This window comes from Cavia porcellus, unplaced genomic scaffold (assembly GCF_034190915.1).
Source record: "Cavia porcellus strain 051 isolate PalLab524CR breed Dunkin Hartley unplaced genomic scaffold, mCavPor4.1 scaffold_1, whole genome shotgun sequence".
In the NCBI taxonomy this organism is placed as follows: domain Eukaryota; kingdom Metazoa; phylum Chordata; class Mammalia; order Rodentia; family Caviidae; genus Cavia; species Cavia porcellus.
Window position 1 is genome coordinate 234675165 of NW_026947484.1, and position 18551 is coordinate 234693715.

At 41.5% G+C, this 18551-nt stretch overlaps 1 protein-coding gene across 2 annotated transcripts in view; it reads right to left on the reverse strand.

Moving 5' to 3' along the window:
- Nucleotides 1-18551, reverse strand: part of Selenoi (selenoprotein I) — a 47657-nt gene that overhangs the window by 24336 nt on the left and 4770 nt on the right. For both annotated transcript variants that reach the window (XM_003472860.5, XM_063231229.1), the window contains exons 2-4: nt 7012-7080; nt 5919-6027; nt 3286-3360 (exon numbers count right to left, since the gene is read on the reverse strand). In XM_003472860.5, coding sequence (XP_003472908.4) covers nt 3286-3360; nt 5919-6027; nt 7012-7080 — 253 coding nt within the window. The remainder of the gene's footprint in view (nt 1-3285; nt 3361-5918; nt 6028-7011; nt 7081-18551) is intronic.

The following is an 18551-nucleotide window of genomic DNA, read 5'->3' on the forward strand; positions in this document are numbered from 1 at the left end:
TATAAACTGCTTCATGTTAGTTCAAGACAGGTTTTGCAACAAATAGTTCATGTTAGGTCAGGATTTTTGCCAAAAGGTTACAGCCTTGAAAACACACGTAGATCGTAAGGTACATTAAAAGGCTGACGGGAGGCTGTCAGAAGTCAGAACTCACAGGCCGCCTTTTCTTTTCCTTTATTCTTGGCAGCAGCCTCTGGCAACTGAGCTCATCAGCAGCATTTATAAACCTTTCCGTTTTTATTACCAGATACACAAAAGCCCCTACTTAAAATGTGACTTTTCACTGCAGCTTCCCGATTCTTCTCTCCCTTCTCCAAACTCCTACAGTGCTGGTTCTGCCACATCAGCATTAATGTACCAAGCTACACTGGTTTTTGATTTAATGTACAAGTGATACTGGTTTTTATTTGATAAGATCTAAGCAACTTGAAGTCAGCAGCTCCTATTTTACCTACACTTAACAACTACGTACCTGAGAGTCTGCTACGTTTCAGGCACTGTCCTAGGCACTAGAGACACGCAATGAACAAAGCGACAACCACCCTCAAGGGTGCTCCTCACTCTAACGGTTAGTTAGGACCGATGACTGACAAGCAGGTAATAGATGTTTTTTTTTAAGTATCAGAAATTGAACTCAGGACCTTGCGCTTGCCAGGTAGGCGCTTATGCCGCTGAGGTGTATCCCTGGCAACAAATGGTTTTAGAAAGTACAGAGAGCCAGGTGCGGTGGTACACGCCTATCATCCCAGCACTCAGGAGGAAGAAGCAGGAGGATCGCCGTCAGTTTGAGGCCAACCTGCACTACACAGTGAGTTCAAGGCCAGCCTGGAATACATAGCGAGACCTTGTTTCAAAAAAAGAACCTAAAGAAATAAATACTACGGAGAAAAGCACAGGAGAAGAGAACACTGCAGGACAAGCCAGGCAGGTGACCCCACTTCACCCCTCTGCCCAGGAAGCACCAACCGCCTCCTGCTGTCCCGCTGCGTCCTACTGGGGCGGCTCCCTCACCGTTCTGCCCACCAGACTGCTTCCCAAACCTACGCAGAACGTCTGAAATGAGCTGGCAAACTTCTGGGTTACAGTCAGATAATAAGTATTTTAGGCTTTATGGTCCACACCCTTTGTGAGTCTTGCAAATTATACGACTTTGTCTTTACTGCAGGGAAGGAGACACCGACAGTGTGTAAAGGAAGGAATGTGCAGTAGTTTGTGCTCCAGTAAAACGTTTACAAAACCGGCCCGTGGGACAGCTGGGGCCTGCGAACAGTAGCTGCCAACTTCTATTTATCCCAAGTAGAGAATGATAATGTTTTCCATGTACTAAAAATCACATTTACTAATTTGAACAGGGTAGTAATAAACTCCAGTTAAAAAGAATGAAGCACATGAGAAAATGTGAATTAGTGGGTGGCTTGTAATTGCTGATTAACCATCCACTGACTAAAATCAGTATTTTCAGGAAGATCTTAAGAGTGTCTGCTACCACCGCTCCTGTTCAATATGGTCCTAGCAACACCAGTCAGAGCAATCGGGCAAGAAAAAAGAACTAAAAGGGATTCATAGAGGAAAGGAGGAACTCAAATTCTCTTCATTCACAAATGACACAATCCCATACATAGAAGACTCTAAACACTCCACCAAAAAACTCCTTAGAATCAACAAATGCAGCAAAATAGCAGGATACAAAATCAAAACACAAAAAATCAATAGTGTTTCTGTATATCTTCTTTTTTTTTTTACCAGTACCAGGGGTCAAACTCATGACCATGCACTTGCAAGGCAGGCGCTTATGCCGCTGAGCTAAATCCCCAGCCCAGTGTTCCTGTATATCAGTGAACCCACTGAGAAAGAAATTAGAAAAACAATACCATAGCTTCAAAAGAAAAATTACATTATCTAGAGACAGAAGGCCTCACAATCCCACTTCAAGTTACATTTCAAGTTATGTTACAAAACTACAGTGATAAAAGCAGCCTGGACAGGGACAAAGTAAACACACCAGGCAATGGGACAGAATCAAAGATGAAGAAACAGCCCCAGGCACACTCGGCCACCTGACCTTCCACAAGGAGCCACAAACAGGCTGGAGCAAAGAGCGTCCTTTGGCAAATGGTGTTGGAAACACTGGCTATCCATATGCAGAAGAATGAATCTAGAATCATCTCTTACTCTGTACTAAAATAAAATCAGATGGATCAAAGACCTCGATATTAAAACAGAAACAATCTGCTGGAAGATAAAATAGGTAAAATTCCTAAAGACATCCTATGGCTATGACAAGGACTTTCTGAACAGAACCCCAACTGTGTAAGAAATAACGCCAGGAATGAACAAATGGAATTTTATCAAATTCAAAAGGAAATAACCAACAGAGTTAAGAGACAACCTACAGGATGGGGAAAACATCTTTGCCAACTATTCCTTAGATGGAGGACTAATATATAAAATATATAAAGAAATAAAAAAATTAGACCTCCCAAAAGCTGCAATCAAAAAGCAAGCAATTGAAAATCAGCTCAAAAAAGAAGTACCTATGACCAATAAGCATATTAAAAAAAAACATTCAGCATCTTTGACCATTAGAGAAATGTAAGTCAAAACAACGCTGAGAGTCTCACACTAGAGAGAACACTGTATGAGGCTGTGAGGAAGAGGGAACCCTTCTGCCTGGTCGGCAGGAATGTAAACTGGTATAATACTACACAGATGCATGAATAAACAAATAAATAAAAATTCTATTTGATTTGGCTCATTCTGGGTTTTCTTGAAGAGTGCAAGACGCTGGCTTACAGTAATACATGCATCTCTATGTTCATAGCAGCACAATGCATAGTAGCTAAATCTTGGTAGCAGCCTCCAGGTTCATAAACATATAAAGAGAATGGATAGAGACAATGCACACATACACACCAAAGCACTACTCAGCCATAAAGAAGGGTAAATTTGTGTCATTTGTAAGAAAATGGATGCACCTTGAGATCATAATGCTAAGTAAAATGTATCAGATATGGAAGGTTAAATATTGCACGGCTTCTTTTATACGAGAAATCCAAAGCATAAAGACGATGACAGGAAAACAGGAAACAGACCTGTGGAGACTGGAAGGGCGCCTAAAGTCGGAGGAAGACAGGAGGGACCGAGAGGGAAGGGGCAGGAAAAAGGCCTGAGATGTCACAGGAATACGCACTGATTCCCCAAGACAAACATTTGTATTAGGCACTGCAAAAGCATGCTAGTAAAAAGGGGGAAACTTCCTAAATATCAGTATTTACCATTTCTTACCTAGTGTATAGGCCATAAAGTTGAGGATGCCCACAACAATCCAAACCCAGTCAGGCACATGCCTGTGACCCGGGGCTGCAAGAGAAAGCAACCAGGTGTGAACACGGTCTTCCTGCAACAGTTCTTACCAAACCGTTTCTACCAGTGAGAGGTGCTTCTTGGTGTTAGAGACTTTATAGGGCATGCTGAATGCACCACTAAATAAACACTACAATGTATTAAAAACTGCCAAAACCCAAGATGCAACTCCTCAACCCCTCATGTGCATCAAGTATTTATATCAAGCTTGTACTGTAATTCAAAACTAAGTGTTCCTCTTTATTTGAAAATGATTTTATCAGCTCACAATGAAAAATAGTACATTTTTAAAACTTAGAAAAATGACTATAGATAAACTAATTCTTATTGTTTGTGATTATACCACAAACATATTATGGTTCGTATCTAGAATGGCCCCCCAAAGTCTCACATTTGGAGGCCTGGTCAGAAAAGTGCCACTCGGGGTGTGACTTGGAAGGATATATTCTCCTCCTGGCTCCCCACTTATCCCCGCTTCCTGACCATCACGACCTGAGCAGATTTTTCCCAGGCCCGACCACCACACTGCTTTTGCCCTGGAATCAGTCTGGGGCTGAATCAGTCATAACTGAATCCCCGACACTCTCCACACTGTGGATGTCAGGAGCTTCATCTCAGCAATAGAAAAGCCACACAGGGGCTGGGGATTTAGCTCAGCGGCATAAGTGCCTGCCTTGCAAGCAGGCAGTCGTGAGTTCGATCCCTGGTACCGATAAAAATGAAAAAGACAAAAAAAAAAAAAAAAAAAAAAAAAAAAAAAAAAGAAAAGCCACACAGAGCCTTCACCCTACACTTCCTCCCTGTATGATTACAGACAGATTCCTCAACTAGCTCATTTGGGCAGCAGAATCATCTAAAATGTCGGGTATTTTTCCCTCTGATAAAACCACCGAGGATTTAGAGGTCCAGGTTCTAACCTTGCCTCTGTAGTCAATCAGCAGTGTAGCCCTGAATGCGTCATTCCACTTTTCCTAACTGGCATTTTCCAAGCATACTGAGACTTGACGGCTTATGGGTTCTTCACGTTCCATGATTTGGAGAAATATATGTAATTTTATATATTCTTATTTCTCTATGTAATGAGACAGTAATTTTATTTTGAGTAGTCGGAGAAGGTAATACTTCTAATTACAAACATAAATATTTTAGCATTTCCTGTGGCTTAAAATACAAAATCAAAAATCTAAACTAACAAAAGCCTCACATTACCAAAACCAAGCTTACTGACATTTAACGTTCCTGCTTATTCTTGTAGCACTTTAGGATCTTCTCGTGCTTCTGATTGGTATTTAAGACTTCAGTGACCGTTTGGCTCTATGTTCTAGCTAAAAGTTTCAGTTGACAAAATTCAACATCTACATAGTTTCAACATTTAGAATTTCTGTAACATCAAAAGTATTAAGTGATCAAAACTCCCAAGTTTTTCTACAAAACAATGCTGTCCATGGCTGTTGATTCTTCCAGGTAGTCCACAAAAGTCTGCTGAACCCCTAAAATAGGTGAATTATAATACTAAGACTCCTGACTTGATTGTTGGTAAGTTTTGATTTTGTCGTTCTTTTGAGACAGGATGTCGCTGTGTTTGTCCAGGGCAGTCTTAAATTCACTGGGTAGCCCAGGGCTCCTGCTTCAGTCTCCCAAATTGCTGCAACTGCAGACGTGAGCTGCAAGGCCTGGCTCATTAATAAGTGTTCTTATCAGAAAACAAATATCCAATTTGAGGGCAAAGTTACAGTTGGCCTCCACCTCTGAACTCCTTCCCACTCGATGAACTGGCTGAGCAGTAACAACGAACCCTGTCTCCCTGCTCCCTCGTCCTCCAAACGCCCCACACTCTTTCCTGTGGCTGGGAAAACAGCTGCCTGCGGCCCAGCAGAGCAAAGGGTGTGGGAAGGGATGCCGCAGGGTGCAGGCAGCTGGACAACGGCTCCCAAAGGTCTCCATCCTCTCTTCTCCAACAAGGGTCCAGAACTAAGACGCGCTGTGCACCAGCCTGCCACGAGGAATGTGATCATGATGCACTGCAAATGTGTACTGCGGAAAACACGTAGAACATTTAGGTCCAGGAACCACTTTCAGAGGGAACTGGGAGTCATCCGAGGCGAGTACAGAAAGGATGGAGGGAAGCACAGACCACAACCCCTTTTAGGAGAAAGGGAACTTTTCCTCCATCCCTAGCAAAGAGGGAGGAAGGGATATTCCTGGATGATAGGTACGCTGGGGCCTGGTTATATTCATTTTTAGGTAGTTTCACTATCCTAAATCTCTGTCTTCATGAAAATCTAACAATTCTTTACTTGCCAAAACTTCATTGCTTTTTAGACAGCATGTCTAAATTCGGGAAGGAAAAATGGTGTTATATTTCTAGAGCTTAATGGAAACACACATAATACTGTAAAAACACAACACAGCTTTCATATGTAATTGTGACATTTTAAATAACATTATAACACCCAAAACTTTTCAGCACCGTAATATGATGAGAAAATAACCACTTATGCCACATTTTTTTCTACTCAGATAGTTTAAACTTTATATTAAGGTAATATTCTTACCTGAAGCATAAAAGTCAGGATCAAAGTATGCCATAAGTAGAAAATTGAATACAACCAGCAGAAAACCAGACAAGGTTATCAAATTCGGAGCCAGCCAAGTAGGGAATGCCTGTTTTTCAAAATAATTATAAAATAATTAAAAGAATCTTTGGGAAACACCACCACATACAAATTCAAGTAATAAAAGCTATTAATGTGAAAGACCATATATGAGAGTTACACACATTAAAAAGTAAACCATAATCTCCAGTTGATAGAAATAAGCATTTTGCTGGGCATAATTGTGCATATCTGTAATCCCAGGATTCTAGAGTCTGAGGCAGGAGGATTACAGCAAGTTCAAGACCAACCTGGGCCTGAGAGAGACGCTGCCCTCCCCAAAAAAGAAGCATTTCTTACAATCCACAAATTGTTTTTTGTTTTGTTTGCTTTGTTTTGCTTTGTTTTGTTTTAGACAAGGACTCACTATGTAGTTCAGGCTGGCCTTGAACTCACCACATAGCCAAGGCTAGCTTTGAACTCACAGTTACCCTCCTGCCTAGCCTCTCAAGTATTGGCATTACAGGCATGCACCATCATACCTGGCTGCCCACAAATTTTTATAATCATAAAATTAAATTTATTTTAAAAGTCATTTTGGCTGGGAATTTAGCTCAGTGGCATAAGCACCTGCCTTGCAAGCACGTGGTCGTGAGTTCAATCCCCAGTACCAAAAAAAAAAGTCATTTTATAAAAATGATAGATTGCATTATATGGATTTAGATTTCAACAATGAGATAAAACAAGATATGTGACTAAGGGGGAAAAAAATAGAAAGTGTAGTATGACAAGCCAGGAGGAATGGTGAATGCCTATATCCCCAGCTCGAAGAAGGCTGAAGCAGGAGGATTGCCAGGCAGCTGTCGTGAGCTACATAGTAAGTTCAAGGCCAGACTGGACCACACCAGGAGACCCTGTCTCAGAAATGCCCCCCAAAAAGACAAATAGTGTAGGATATCCAGGTATCTTATAGCTGCATCCCTAAGACTATAAAATAGGTTAAGATACCTAAAACTGAACTAAACAGAACAGGCATGCCTATAAATTACCTTACCTTCACTATCGTGTTCCAAAATGGATGCATGACATACAGAGAGAGAGGATTGGTGTCCACAGCACTGTACTGTTAAGAAATGAAACACTCAGTCAATCCTTGCATACTAGCATATTGGACAGTTTTTCAAAAGAAAATAATAGTATAAAAATAACCTGCAGAGTACATTTATTTGTATGATGTGCTCATCTAACTAACAAGACTAGAAGAACAATATGAATAGGGCAAAGACTGTAAAGCACACTCAGGTATTACTCTGATGGCAAGAGGAAAGGGTCGGTCCAGCAAAGGGACACACACTATAATCCCAGCACTCTGGGAAGCTGAGGCAGGAGGACTGCAAATTCAAGCCCAGCCTGGGCAATCTAGTGAGAACCTGTGTCAAAATTTAAAAGCAAACAAACAAACAACAAAAAAAAAAAAAAAAAGAAAGAAAGAAAGAAAGAAAAAGGGCCGGGGACACAGCTCAGTGTGAAGGCCCTGGGATCAATCTCCAACACTAGAAGAAAAAAAAATGGGTCACTCATAGGGCTAATCTAAAAGTCAAGCCCAAATCAGAGTTAATCATCCACTGGTTGTTTCATTTACATGTACTCATCCAAAGCCCAAAGCCCCAGGTAATCACTGCTTCTCTCTTACCTCTCAATCAACTTTTATAATAGTGTTTCAGTTTTTAAAAATTACATTGCTTACATATTCTCAGTGATTACGCAGTTATTACGCAGTCTACAGTCAAACACCGGCCACACCCATTCTCAATCTCCCTTCGTCCCCCGTGACACCGTTCCTAGCACACTTACCACCTATGCTGCCTTGGGCACGTTACCTCCTCGGTTACTCAGCTGTCAAGTGAGAATGCTGACCCTTACCTCACAGGACACTCACAAGGATTAAGTTAATGATATATGTAAAGCACTTACAACACTACCCAGCCTTAGTAAATATAACACAGCTATTATTATTATATGTATTTCGAGCACCAAGAGAATACAGACCCATTTACAGGAGGAAAGCAGATTTCATAAGTCAGCCAAGGAGACAAAGGGTTGTACAGTAAGAGAGCTTATGCCTTAATTACTGAGCTATTTGATAAAAATTCAAAGGACATTTTAACAGATATACATATGTGTAAAACCCCAAGAGTCACGACTTACTTCTCCGTTCCCTTCTCTCTTTCTCTGTCTGTCTGTCTGTCTGTCTGTCTGTCTCTCTCTCTCTCTCTGCCTCCTTTTACCTCCCTCCCTCTCCCCATCTTTCTTCTGGTATGCAGAAAGCATTCCACTAGGCTTGGGGAAGAATATAAAACATGAGAGAGTCTCACTTGTCAAGGAGTTTCACAGTAATTTTTTTTAATGGAATCCTCTGAGGGCACATCACTCTCAAGATTCCACAGTATTATTTAGATTAATAGCACTTAATTCAACCATCTGACATTTAAATGATGTATGTCAAGTGTTTGAAAGGTCGGGTTATGTTTTATACTGTATGCATTTATACATATATATATGTAAACTAAGAGGCAAACATTTGATAGTTTCCATCTTGGTTACTTTTGTCTCATTGAGACAAAATACCTGATGTCCAAAGATGAAGGAAGGAAAGAAAGGCTTATTTAGCTTACAGATTTTGGAGGTTTCAGTCCATGATCAGCTGGCTCCAAGGCAGAGTGGTGTCGCTAAGGGGCAGCCGTTCACGGTGGCTACAAACCACAAGAGCAAACCGGGCACTCACACCACCAATCCCAGCGCTAGACAACAAACCAATCACAAATGCTAGATCGAGTCGCCTCCATGACCGCATGAGGCTTGGGGGGCCATCCAGAAACTAACCATAACAGTTAACATATTTTAAATCATAATTTAAAGGTCCAGTTTCTTCTTGAATATTTTATAAATAAACCTAAAGAAAAAACTTGCGGTATTTCAAAATTTAAAAGTATGATGGAACAAAAAAGTAAGCACAAAGAAAATAATTAAAATACCATTAGCAAAAATCTCAAACAAAAAATTATTTGACAGATTCCATGCTGAAGTTGCTCCGTTTCTCCAACCCCAACCCCTTCAACTATAGTGAGATACCCAGGATAGAGGATCCAGGACAGGCAGGTGGTGGGAAGATTTTGGAGAGTGTAGCTTGCTTCTCCTGGCCAGAGCGAGAGGATATAAAACTGCAGACAGACTGAGCAGGAGCACACTTAGTCTCACTGCTCCCACGAAACTTTCAGCTCTTACTAGGCTTTCAACTTCCACTCTACAGCTGACAGAACTTTCCCTCCTTAGGTCAGAACCCGTACAGAATGAAGGCGTCCCAAGCTGACAGGATCAGACAACTTTAAGTGTACAGACTGAGTATCTGGAGACCGTACGAACCCCGATGGCTGCAGACGACAAGGTGGGAGGGACGGCACTTCACCGGAGTCTGCACCCCAAACACATGAAACAACCAGCAGCCAGACAGATGAGAAATCACCCACTTCGAGTTCACCCCCTACTGCAAAGCACAAAAGTTATGAGTTTAAACCAGAAGAAAATAGTTTAAGATATCACATAAACACCTAATATGGTATACAATGTATAATGGTATAATGTTCTTAATTCAAATGTTTACTGACTGGGACTCATTCAGTAGCTTTTCATAATTTTACTTTAGATCTCAAACAAGATCCTTAGAGGATGATATTCTGACATGAAAAGCTCTTTAAATTTTGAAGCTTTAAATCTCTACTTCAGGAAACCAATATAAAAGATAAGAATATAAAACCAAACACAAGAAAGCCGGTTTATTTATCTGGATTTCAGATCTCTGACATTCAATAATAGCTGATCGACTCAAATACAGCAAGGAAAGATTAATGTGAGATTTGTAAAACAATAAATGCAAACAACATACAGTGCTCCATCTCACACACCTGAGCATTTCTAAGGTCACATGTCCCTTGGCATAGACACCAAAACTCTAAACAACCTTGTGAATCAACAGGAAGAATAACTTAAACCCTCCACAGGCATAAGGGAACAATCCAAAATATAAATTTCAAAGGTATTAAACTAGATTTGTGGTATTGGCTAATGCCTGTTAAATGTCCTGTTATTCTGCTTTAGAAAGATATTTTGGCATACACTCGAAAACCTGAACGTGGGAACTAACCCAGATAACACCTACCCTGACTTGCTTGGTTTAGTAATCTACAAAGTCCTGGAAGAACGTTCAAAGACCTCAGCCTGAGCTTAAAGGAATCACGCCTAGGCGAGAACCTCAGCTACAGGAGTGCTCAGGGAAATCTCCTGGAAAGCCGCATCCATCACGTTTGATCCTCTCTAGGCAAATAGGCGCCAGTCAGCTGGTCCTAAAAACAAAGCAAAGCTCATTTCCTCCAAAGCAACCCAATCCAACATTCAAATAATTTTCTTATATACTGATAGGCTTCCCCCACCCTAGACCGTCTAGCCGTTTTCATTTTACTCGGCAAAGTAGCAGGCAAGAGTCCAATGTTTCTTCAAAATAACCGTCCTTCAGATACTTGGAGAAAGCCTTCCCGTTACACCCCAATCTTCCCTTGTCTGTTCCCGTAACCCTTTGCTGCTCCTCTTAACAAAGATTTCAATTTCCCTCACCTGGGTCTAGCTTACTCAACAAGGAGCTGGAGAGCTTGTTTCTGTAAAAGGCCCAATATTTTAGGCTTTGGAGGTCGAATGGTGACAAACGCACAACACCGCCCCCGAAACAGGAAAGCATTTGCAGAAGATACGCTAACTTACACATAAGCACAGCCTTGTTACAACAGTAAAGCTTTATTCATAAAAGCAGGTGGCTTGGGTCTTTAGTCTGACAACCTCTGCTACAGAAATTCCATTTGTTATTATTCTAACGCAGAGGTGGATCAGGGCAGAAGGAAGGTTTCAAGCGATTAGAAAGGGAGAACATGGCTATAAACTTCTCTCCTTCAACACGGCATGCTGCTCATGATATTATTAATTTCTTGTGGCAGCAAAATCACACTGCAGTTCTCCAGTCCATCTATGTCGTCACCTAGAACCCTTGGGCCTCTGTCATCGGGCTGAGTCCCAAGTGATGCTCTGCTGTGCACAATCAGCAGCAGACTTTGCCCTGCTTTCTCTTCTAATCAATAGGAAGAGAAGGGGACTCTCACTATCAAATGATTTTTAATAGAGCCTCTGTGCTTGCCTATTTGAACTGGGCGCTTTCTATTTACAAAACTTACGGAACTACAGACATCTGTAACGTGACTTGAGTATAAACTAATGACAGTTCATATAAACTGCACATACTGACACTGCTTCAGAGGTGAGCGTGTAACATTTCTCTGGTTTTTAAAAATCATTTCCAACATCCTTCAGTTCAGAATCATCCTGGCTATTTTATTCTGAGAGGTAAGAAGTACATCACTGTGTGAAGTACACTATTGCCATCAACTTCCCAGATATAGTGAAATACACACTCATTATCAGCCTATCTGGAGAACTCGGGCGAGGCTAGGGACGCAGCTCCACGGTGAGTTCCTGCCTGCACACGCAAGGCTCTGAATTCTACCCCTGGCACCCCAAAAAAGAAAAAAAAAAAAAACACCTTGGGACAGAAAGAAAAAATGTTGGCTCGTCATGGAAGGCCAGGCACACACAGAGCTGGCTGGTACTGAAGGCAGTCTCTTCCTGATAAGGCTCATGACTCAACCACGTTTAAATATAAACCTTTACAGGGAAAGAAGTCCCCGCTGTGGTTTGTGGTCAACATGTGTTCCACCCCTCCGGGAACGGAATTTTGTTCTTTCTTTTTTAGGGTGTAGGGGTGTCCTTTCTGGTACTGGAGATTGAACCCAGCGCCTGTGTACTGAGCTACTTCCCACCTCTTTTTTTATTTTTGTTTTAATGTTGATGTAGGGTCTCACTAAGTTGCCAAGCTGCCTAAACTGGGCTGGAATGTGCAATCCTTCTATCAGAGCAATGACATTCCAGCCTCTGGGTAAGTTTTCTTCACTTGAACTCAAAACATACAACAAGAGATCCCAATTATTAAAAACTGTTATTCACTCAACAAGTATCAAAAAAGTTAAAAGAACCGCCTTTCAAATATAAATAAATGTCAGCCACATTGAAATAGATAAAGAAAAGGCTAACAAACTCGATCTCTTCTGCTTTTGGTACAAAGTAGAAACTCAACCATCTGAGTGCTTGTGCATATGAATAGGCAAATGTATGAACTATCTGCTAGTGTACTGAACACAGTGTACAGTGAATAATAAGATGAAGGCATGAGAGGAGGGCACAGTCCCTCCACCAAACAGCGCTCCGCTCCCCAGGAACTGTCCACAGCGACTTTAACTTCACAAGAGGAAACCGCTCCTTATCCCGCACTAACAACAGTATATTACCTCTGTATGTATTATAATGTCAGAGAATTATTTTATCTTTTCCCTCACTTAATATCATAAAAGGCAATAATCCCTCCCCCTTTTACTTAAAGACAATAAAATTCAGAGGTTAACAAAGCCAATGTCATGTTTGGCCTGAGAGAGGCCTTCTCAGCAAACATGCCAACCTCCACAAACAACAGAAAACCACTCCAGGGCCATGCTGCCCTCAGCAAACACAACACATGGCGACAGAGAAATTTTAGGACAGGACACACAACCTAGACCAACATCCGCACACCTGCACTGACCACCCTAGGAACTCTGACCCCAACATTCCACCCAGATTCCTGGGGATTATAATCCCACCCCCAACCCTATCAAAACTTAATTTCTCCTCCAGCGAACTACTGAAATCATTCACGACCTCAGCCTATCTGCACCCAGACAGAATAAATCTAGTGTTTAGCTCACATAAAGCCTGTAGATCTGGGTGGTTTCTCATGCCTCATTGGTAACAGCTGACAAACAGAAAGGCCTAAACTGTAAATCTGTCTGCATCTAATACAGATCAGGTCATCTGGAGTAGATCTCTGTTTTAAACCAGATTATTGCTCCAGCCTTGCTTGAGTACAAGGCGGAACTCCCTGGATCCAGGGTACCCAAATGAGTACACCCAGAAGATCTTCCGGATATGCTCTCCTCAAATTTATGGCAGGTCCATCCTAAGGCTCCCCCCTGTACAGTCAACCCCTTCATAATTCATTTCCTCTCCTTGCGAGTGGGACCTCCTAAATCGCATCCAGCCAACAGAATACAGCAAAGCTGAAGGTGGTCACTGGCTTGACCGGACACATTATATGGCCAAGGTAACAAGATGTCATAAAAGACGCCTGTTGGTGGTGTGGTGAAGTCTCCTGTTGACCTTGAAAACACAAACAGCAGTGATGCTACTTGATCACACACACTGTAATCCCAGCACCCTGGAAGGCTGAGTCAGGACGGCAAGTCTGAGTCCAATCTGGGCAATTTAGGAACTTCTTGAGACCCAGACTCAAAATTAAAAAAACCAAAAGGAGATGGGGAGCTGGGGATGTCGCTCTGTGTAAAAGCCCTGGGTTCTATCACCAGCAATGCCAAAAAAGAGAGAGAGAAAGAGAGAGAGAGAGAGAGAGAGAGAGAGAGAGAGAATATACTGTTTTGCAAAACCAGCACTACTGCAATCTGTTACTATGCAACTGAAAGTAAACATTTCTAAAAGCACCACATCTTGGGCTGGGGGTTTAGCTCAACGGCATAAGCACCTGCCTTGCAAGCAGGCGGTTGTGAGTTCAATCCTCGGTACTGACAAAAATGAAAAAGACAAAAAAAAAAAAAAAAAAAAAAAAAGCACCACATCTTATATTCTAGAGATAACTTTTTTTTGGATACTGGGAACCAAATCAGGACCTTCCACTTAACAGGAAGGCGCTGTGCTGCTAAGCTATATCCCCAGTCACCATGTTTTTAAAAATGGTTATGACTACACGATTTTATTTGTGAAAGCTGTAGACTAGATCTTTTTTTATGGGAAGGGAGTTGCTGGAGATTGAATCCAGGGTCTTATACACATTAAGGTCATATTCTACCACTGAGCTACACCTCAAATCCTCTTACCAAAAGACATCTTTTTTTTTTTTTTTTTTTTTTTTTTTGGTACCAGGGATTGAACTCAGGACCTTATGCTTGCCAGGCAGGCACTTATGCCACTGAGCTAAATCCCCGACTAAAAGACATCTTGAAGCTCAAAAATCAAAACTATCTGGTTGGGTGTAATGGTATATACCTATAATCCCAGCAGCACTTGGAAGCCTGAGGCAGGAGGAGCACCACAGCACAGGCCAGCCTGGGCTAGTGAGTTCAAGACCAGCCTAAACTACATAGCAAAACTCTCTGTCTCAAAAGAAAAAAATCAAGACTACCTTATATTGAGAACGAACACGATTATCCCGGCGGAACACCACTTCTTACTCCTTTACATTTACTTCTTGGTTTCATCATCTGCTCTTCAGACTGCAATATAACTGAGTATTTCTTTGATGTGGTCGTTCTAAAAGAATAATGCCCCAACTGGACAGAATCATTGGCCCCATCCAGATCTACACACTCAGATCCCACAGGTGTGTGGCCAAGCAGCCTTTTAACAAACCCTGCAGGCAGTTCTGATGTAAGCTATTGCTGTAGTGAAAATAAAGGAAATTCCTCCAACTTCTGAGCTGAGGGACAAGCCACCGGGAACGGCTGACTGGCTAACACCTATCCTCCTTACGTGACCCGGAATACAAGCGTGTGGCAAAGTATAATAAAATCCAGTACTAAATAAATGCTGACCAAACGCATGGAGGTCTTGTGCTACAAACAATCTGCTGTGATTCAAGTGTAAATTTAAAATGCAGTCAAACCCCGCCTTCCAGTAAGCCAGGGGCAGCTGCCATGGGGAATAGGGGAGACTCAAGAAGCCAAACCCAGCCTGTGTATGAGTCAGGCCAGCCGGGAGACAAGAGCAACCCCACCACCCCACCCCACCCCCGGTAAGCAAAGGGCTGATTCTGGCTGAGATGACGGCATCGGAAGTAAAAATAAGTAAATAAATAACTTAATGCAGGCCCAAAGCTGGTGTTTTGAGCCTCTATTTGGAGGATGCCAGTATGTATTACAGCAACTGTGGGGCATTTCCTTCTGTCTTGTTTTTGACAGCTAATGTTCTGTTCCGCTTTACAGTTTTGTTTTATTTCTGTATCTGGTAACTGGAGCAACTATTTTGAAGATAACAATATGCAATATAATAACCATTGTTAAGTTCCCATCATCTTGCTTTGAAAACCTCTACAGCTATTGTTTTTGTTTTTGTTGTTGTTGTGATCATTTTGCTTTGTTGTTGTTTTGGTTTTTTTGCTTCTTGATTTTTCTTTTTTCTCTTTAAAAAAATTTTTTTAAATGCAAAAAAGGGTGGAGCAGATTGACCCCGGGCAAAAATAAAGATTTCTCTTTCAGTACTTCTCCTCAACATAAGCCTTCAAGAAATACACCCACAGGCCACAGCACTCCGTGAACAATGAGGTCTCTCTTCAGAAAATAACTCAAATGCACCTGCGAACAAGTCAGAGAAGTGGCTGGTCAGAGAAAACTGGGGAAGAGCTGGCACCAGAAGACAGATGCTACAAGGCATGATTACAAACAGGTTTACCTGCGGGACTGAAGCTAGTAAGCTCCAACAAGAGATAAAAAGATAAAGGGGTAATTCAGTAAAGGAATTTGAAATATTTGTTGAAGAATCTGAATATGAAACACATGCTCAACACATTAAAGCCACTTAAGAGTCTTAAATAGGAGAGTGGTATTTGAGAAAAATCTGTCTATTCTGCTTATTACACCACTGCATGTGATTAGCAAGAGGAAGAAATCTAAAGCTAAGGATTGTCTGTGAGATGTGAACAAGACATAAACCTCTCATTAATCTTCCCATGTCCAGCAAATTGTTACCCTAAATGTCCTTTCCTAAACATACTTTCTCTTGGTATAACTTCCCGTGGCCTAAGCATATGTATCTTACATGCCACCTAAGGTTAACAGGCAGGGATGCACAAATGTCAAGTTCTGTTTTGTATTCATTAACCACTAACACAGCACTACGTGCCAGGCACTTTACAAATGCTGTCTCATTCGGTTTTATAGCAATTCTATAAAATAGACACTATTTCATTTCATAGATGAAGAAATCAAGTTTTAAGATCAGGTTACCTGCTAAAGATTCTTTTTAATTAATTGAAAACCTTTTATTTCAATTAGAACTAATCGTAGATGAAGTAATACAGTACAGCCTCTTTTCAAGTATCACTTTCTGTGGTTTTAGCCAATCACAGTCAAAAAATAGTAAACGGGAAATTTTTGAAATAAAAAATTTCACAATTTTTAAATTGAGCACTGTTCTGAGAGGCACAAGGAAATTTCATCTTGTCCCAGGCTGAGACATTCTTGTTCAGGGTATCCAAGCTGCATACACTACCAACCCTAAGTCACTGTAGCTGTCCCAATTTTCGGATGGACTACCACAGTATCACACTGTCTGTGGCCAAGGGACCCCTACACAGTAACGGTCTAACTCTATGCCACAATGACCATGTCACTCAGTGTACTTGATCTCTTCCTGGAGGTGTTGTATCAAGACATCACAACAAGGTTAGTACAAGATATTTTGAGAAACTGAGCATATTCTCATTACTTTAAAACAGTACACTGTTATAACTATTCTCATTATCATAATTCTTATAACACAATCTCTTGTTACGCCTAACTTACAAATTAAACTTCATCACAGGTTTGTGTGTCTAGGAAAAAATGCCGATACCTAAGGTACAGTACTATCCAAGGTTTCAGAAATCTACCGAGGTTCCTGAAACACATCTCTTGCAGACAAAAGGATTACTGTACTCAATTAAATGTAGGACTAGTAAATGTACATCCACCTGTTCCTACTAAAAATTTTAAAACTGAAGAAAGAAAGGGCAAACAAAAGTAGAATTTATTGTTTTTTAACTTTGTTTTGGTGCGGTGGGAATTGAGCTCAGAGGAATTCCACCACTAAGCAATATCCCCAGCCCTTTGTATTTTTTGAGACAAGATTTCACTGTAAGTTGTCCAGGGTACCCTGCAATTTTCAATCCTCCTGCCTCAGTGTCTCAAATCTCTGGAATTGCCAATTTGTACCGATCACACTAGCCTGAGTTTTTTATTGTACATTTTCCCCATCTGCAAACATTAGATGCACATCCAAGTAGCTCACCTTGAGGTCCAGTGCATTAGAATTTAAGACAGTTTACAAGGCATTCTTAGTTTTATGAAGCAATACAACATGAAGAACATGGCCTCCAGATCCCGACTGCGGAGAGTCAAAGCTCAGCTCCGTGACTCAGCTGGGGTACCTCGTGCAAATTATTAAATTCTCTGTATCTTAATGAAATAGAGAAAATAATAGTACCTCCACCTCCCAAAGCAGTAGCAAGACAATCAAGGTGAGACACCTCCAGCAATGCCTGGCATCTGGCTGTGTAACTGTTCACTATCATTACTGTGCAGTATTTATGACGGCGTTGCTCCTTCCCTAGCTCAGCTCCTGAGACATGGCCTGGCCCTCACACACCTAACACTTTCTTGTGCCTCTAACATTCGGTTTTCAACACTATGTCCTGATTCTCACAGGCCTCAGGTTAGCACATCTTTCCCCACATTTCCTTCTGCAGCAGGCAAACTCTTACTCTGCAGAGCGGATAATATTAAGCATTAAGCAGTTAAATAATTTGTCAGTGAACTGATACGTGAGAAGGTAGCAAAGATCCAGTGAGATGTCTCCTCCCCTGAGTGGCTAAATACAGGAGCTTCCCCAGTCCTCCTCCTTTCCCGCCTTCAGAAAGACTCCTTTGGGAAAGGGGACACAGCCCAGTGCAGTGACCGCCGAGGGCGGACAAGTCCTTGTTCAATCCCCAGCACCGTAGAAACAAACAAAAAACTCCTCCGCCTCGGCCACATACCGAACATAATTCTTTCTATGAGACATTTGTAAATCTTTACCTAAGACTACGGCAATATTTTTATAGATAAGAATCTAGTCAAAGCAACCAAAGTACAACTAAAGAAGAATTATGCTTTAATTAACTGTAACGTTTGGGTAATGCCACTATTAACACACTGGACGGCGGTCAGCTCGCAGGTATAATAAAAGAACGCAAAAGATCAGGAATTCCTCCTACTGTTTGTTCTCTGGCTCAGGAGGAATGTGGAATTATTACAGAAATTTTCTCTGAGAGCAAGTCACCCACAGATAATAATTCTTTAGAACAAGACTTTTGTTTTGTTTTAATTCCAAGTCCACAAGTCATGCTTTTATGTGGTCCCATCCAACAACAGTGCACTACACAATAGGTTACTGTTTAAAAAAAAAATTTTTTTTTTGAGCATTACAGTATAGTGCTTCACAAAACCCTGCCTCAGTGACTGCCACCTCTACCCACCCAGGCATCCTACTGATCTGAGTCACGCCAGATGTGCCTCACCTGGTGGTGCCAGCACACCTCCCCTCCCCACACACATCACCTCTAGCTCGCCCCAGGCTGTCAAGCTTAAATCAAGGACCACA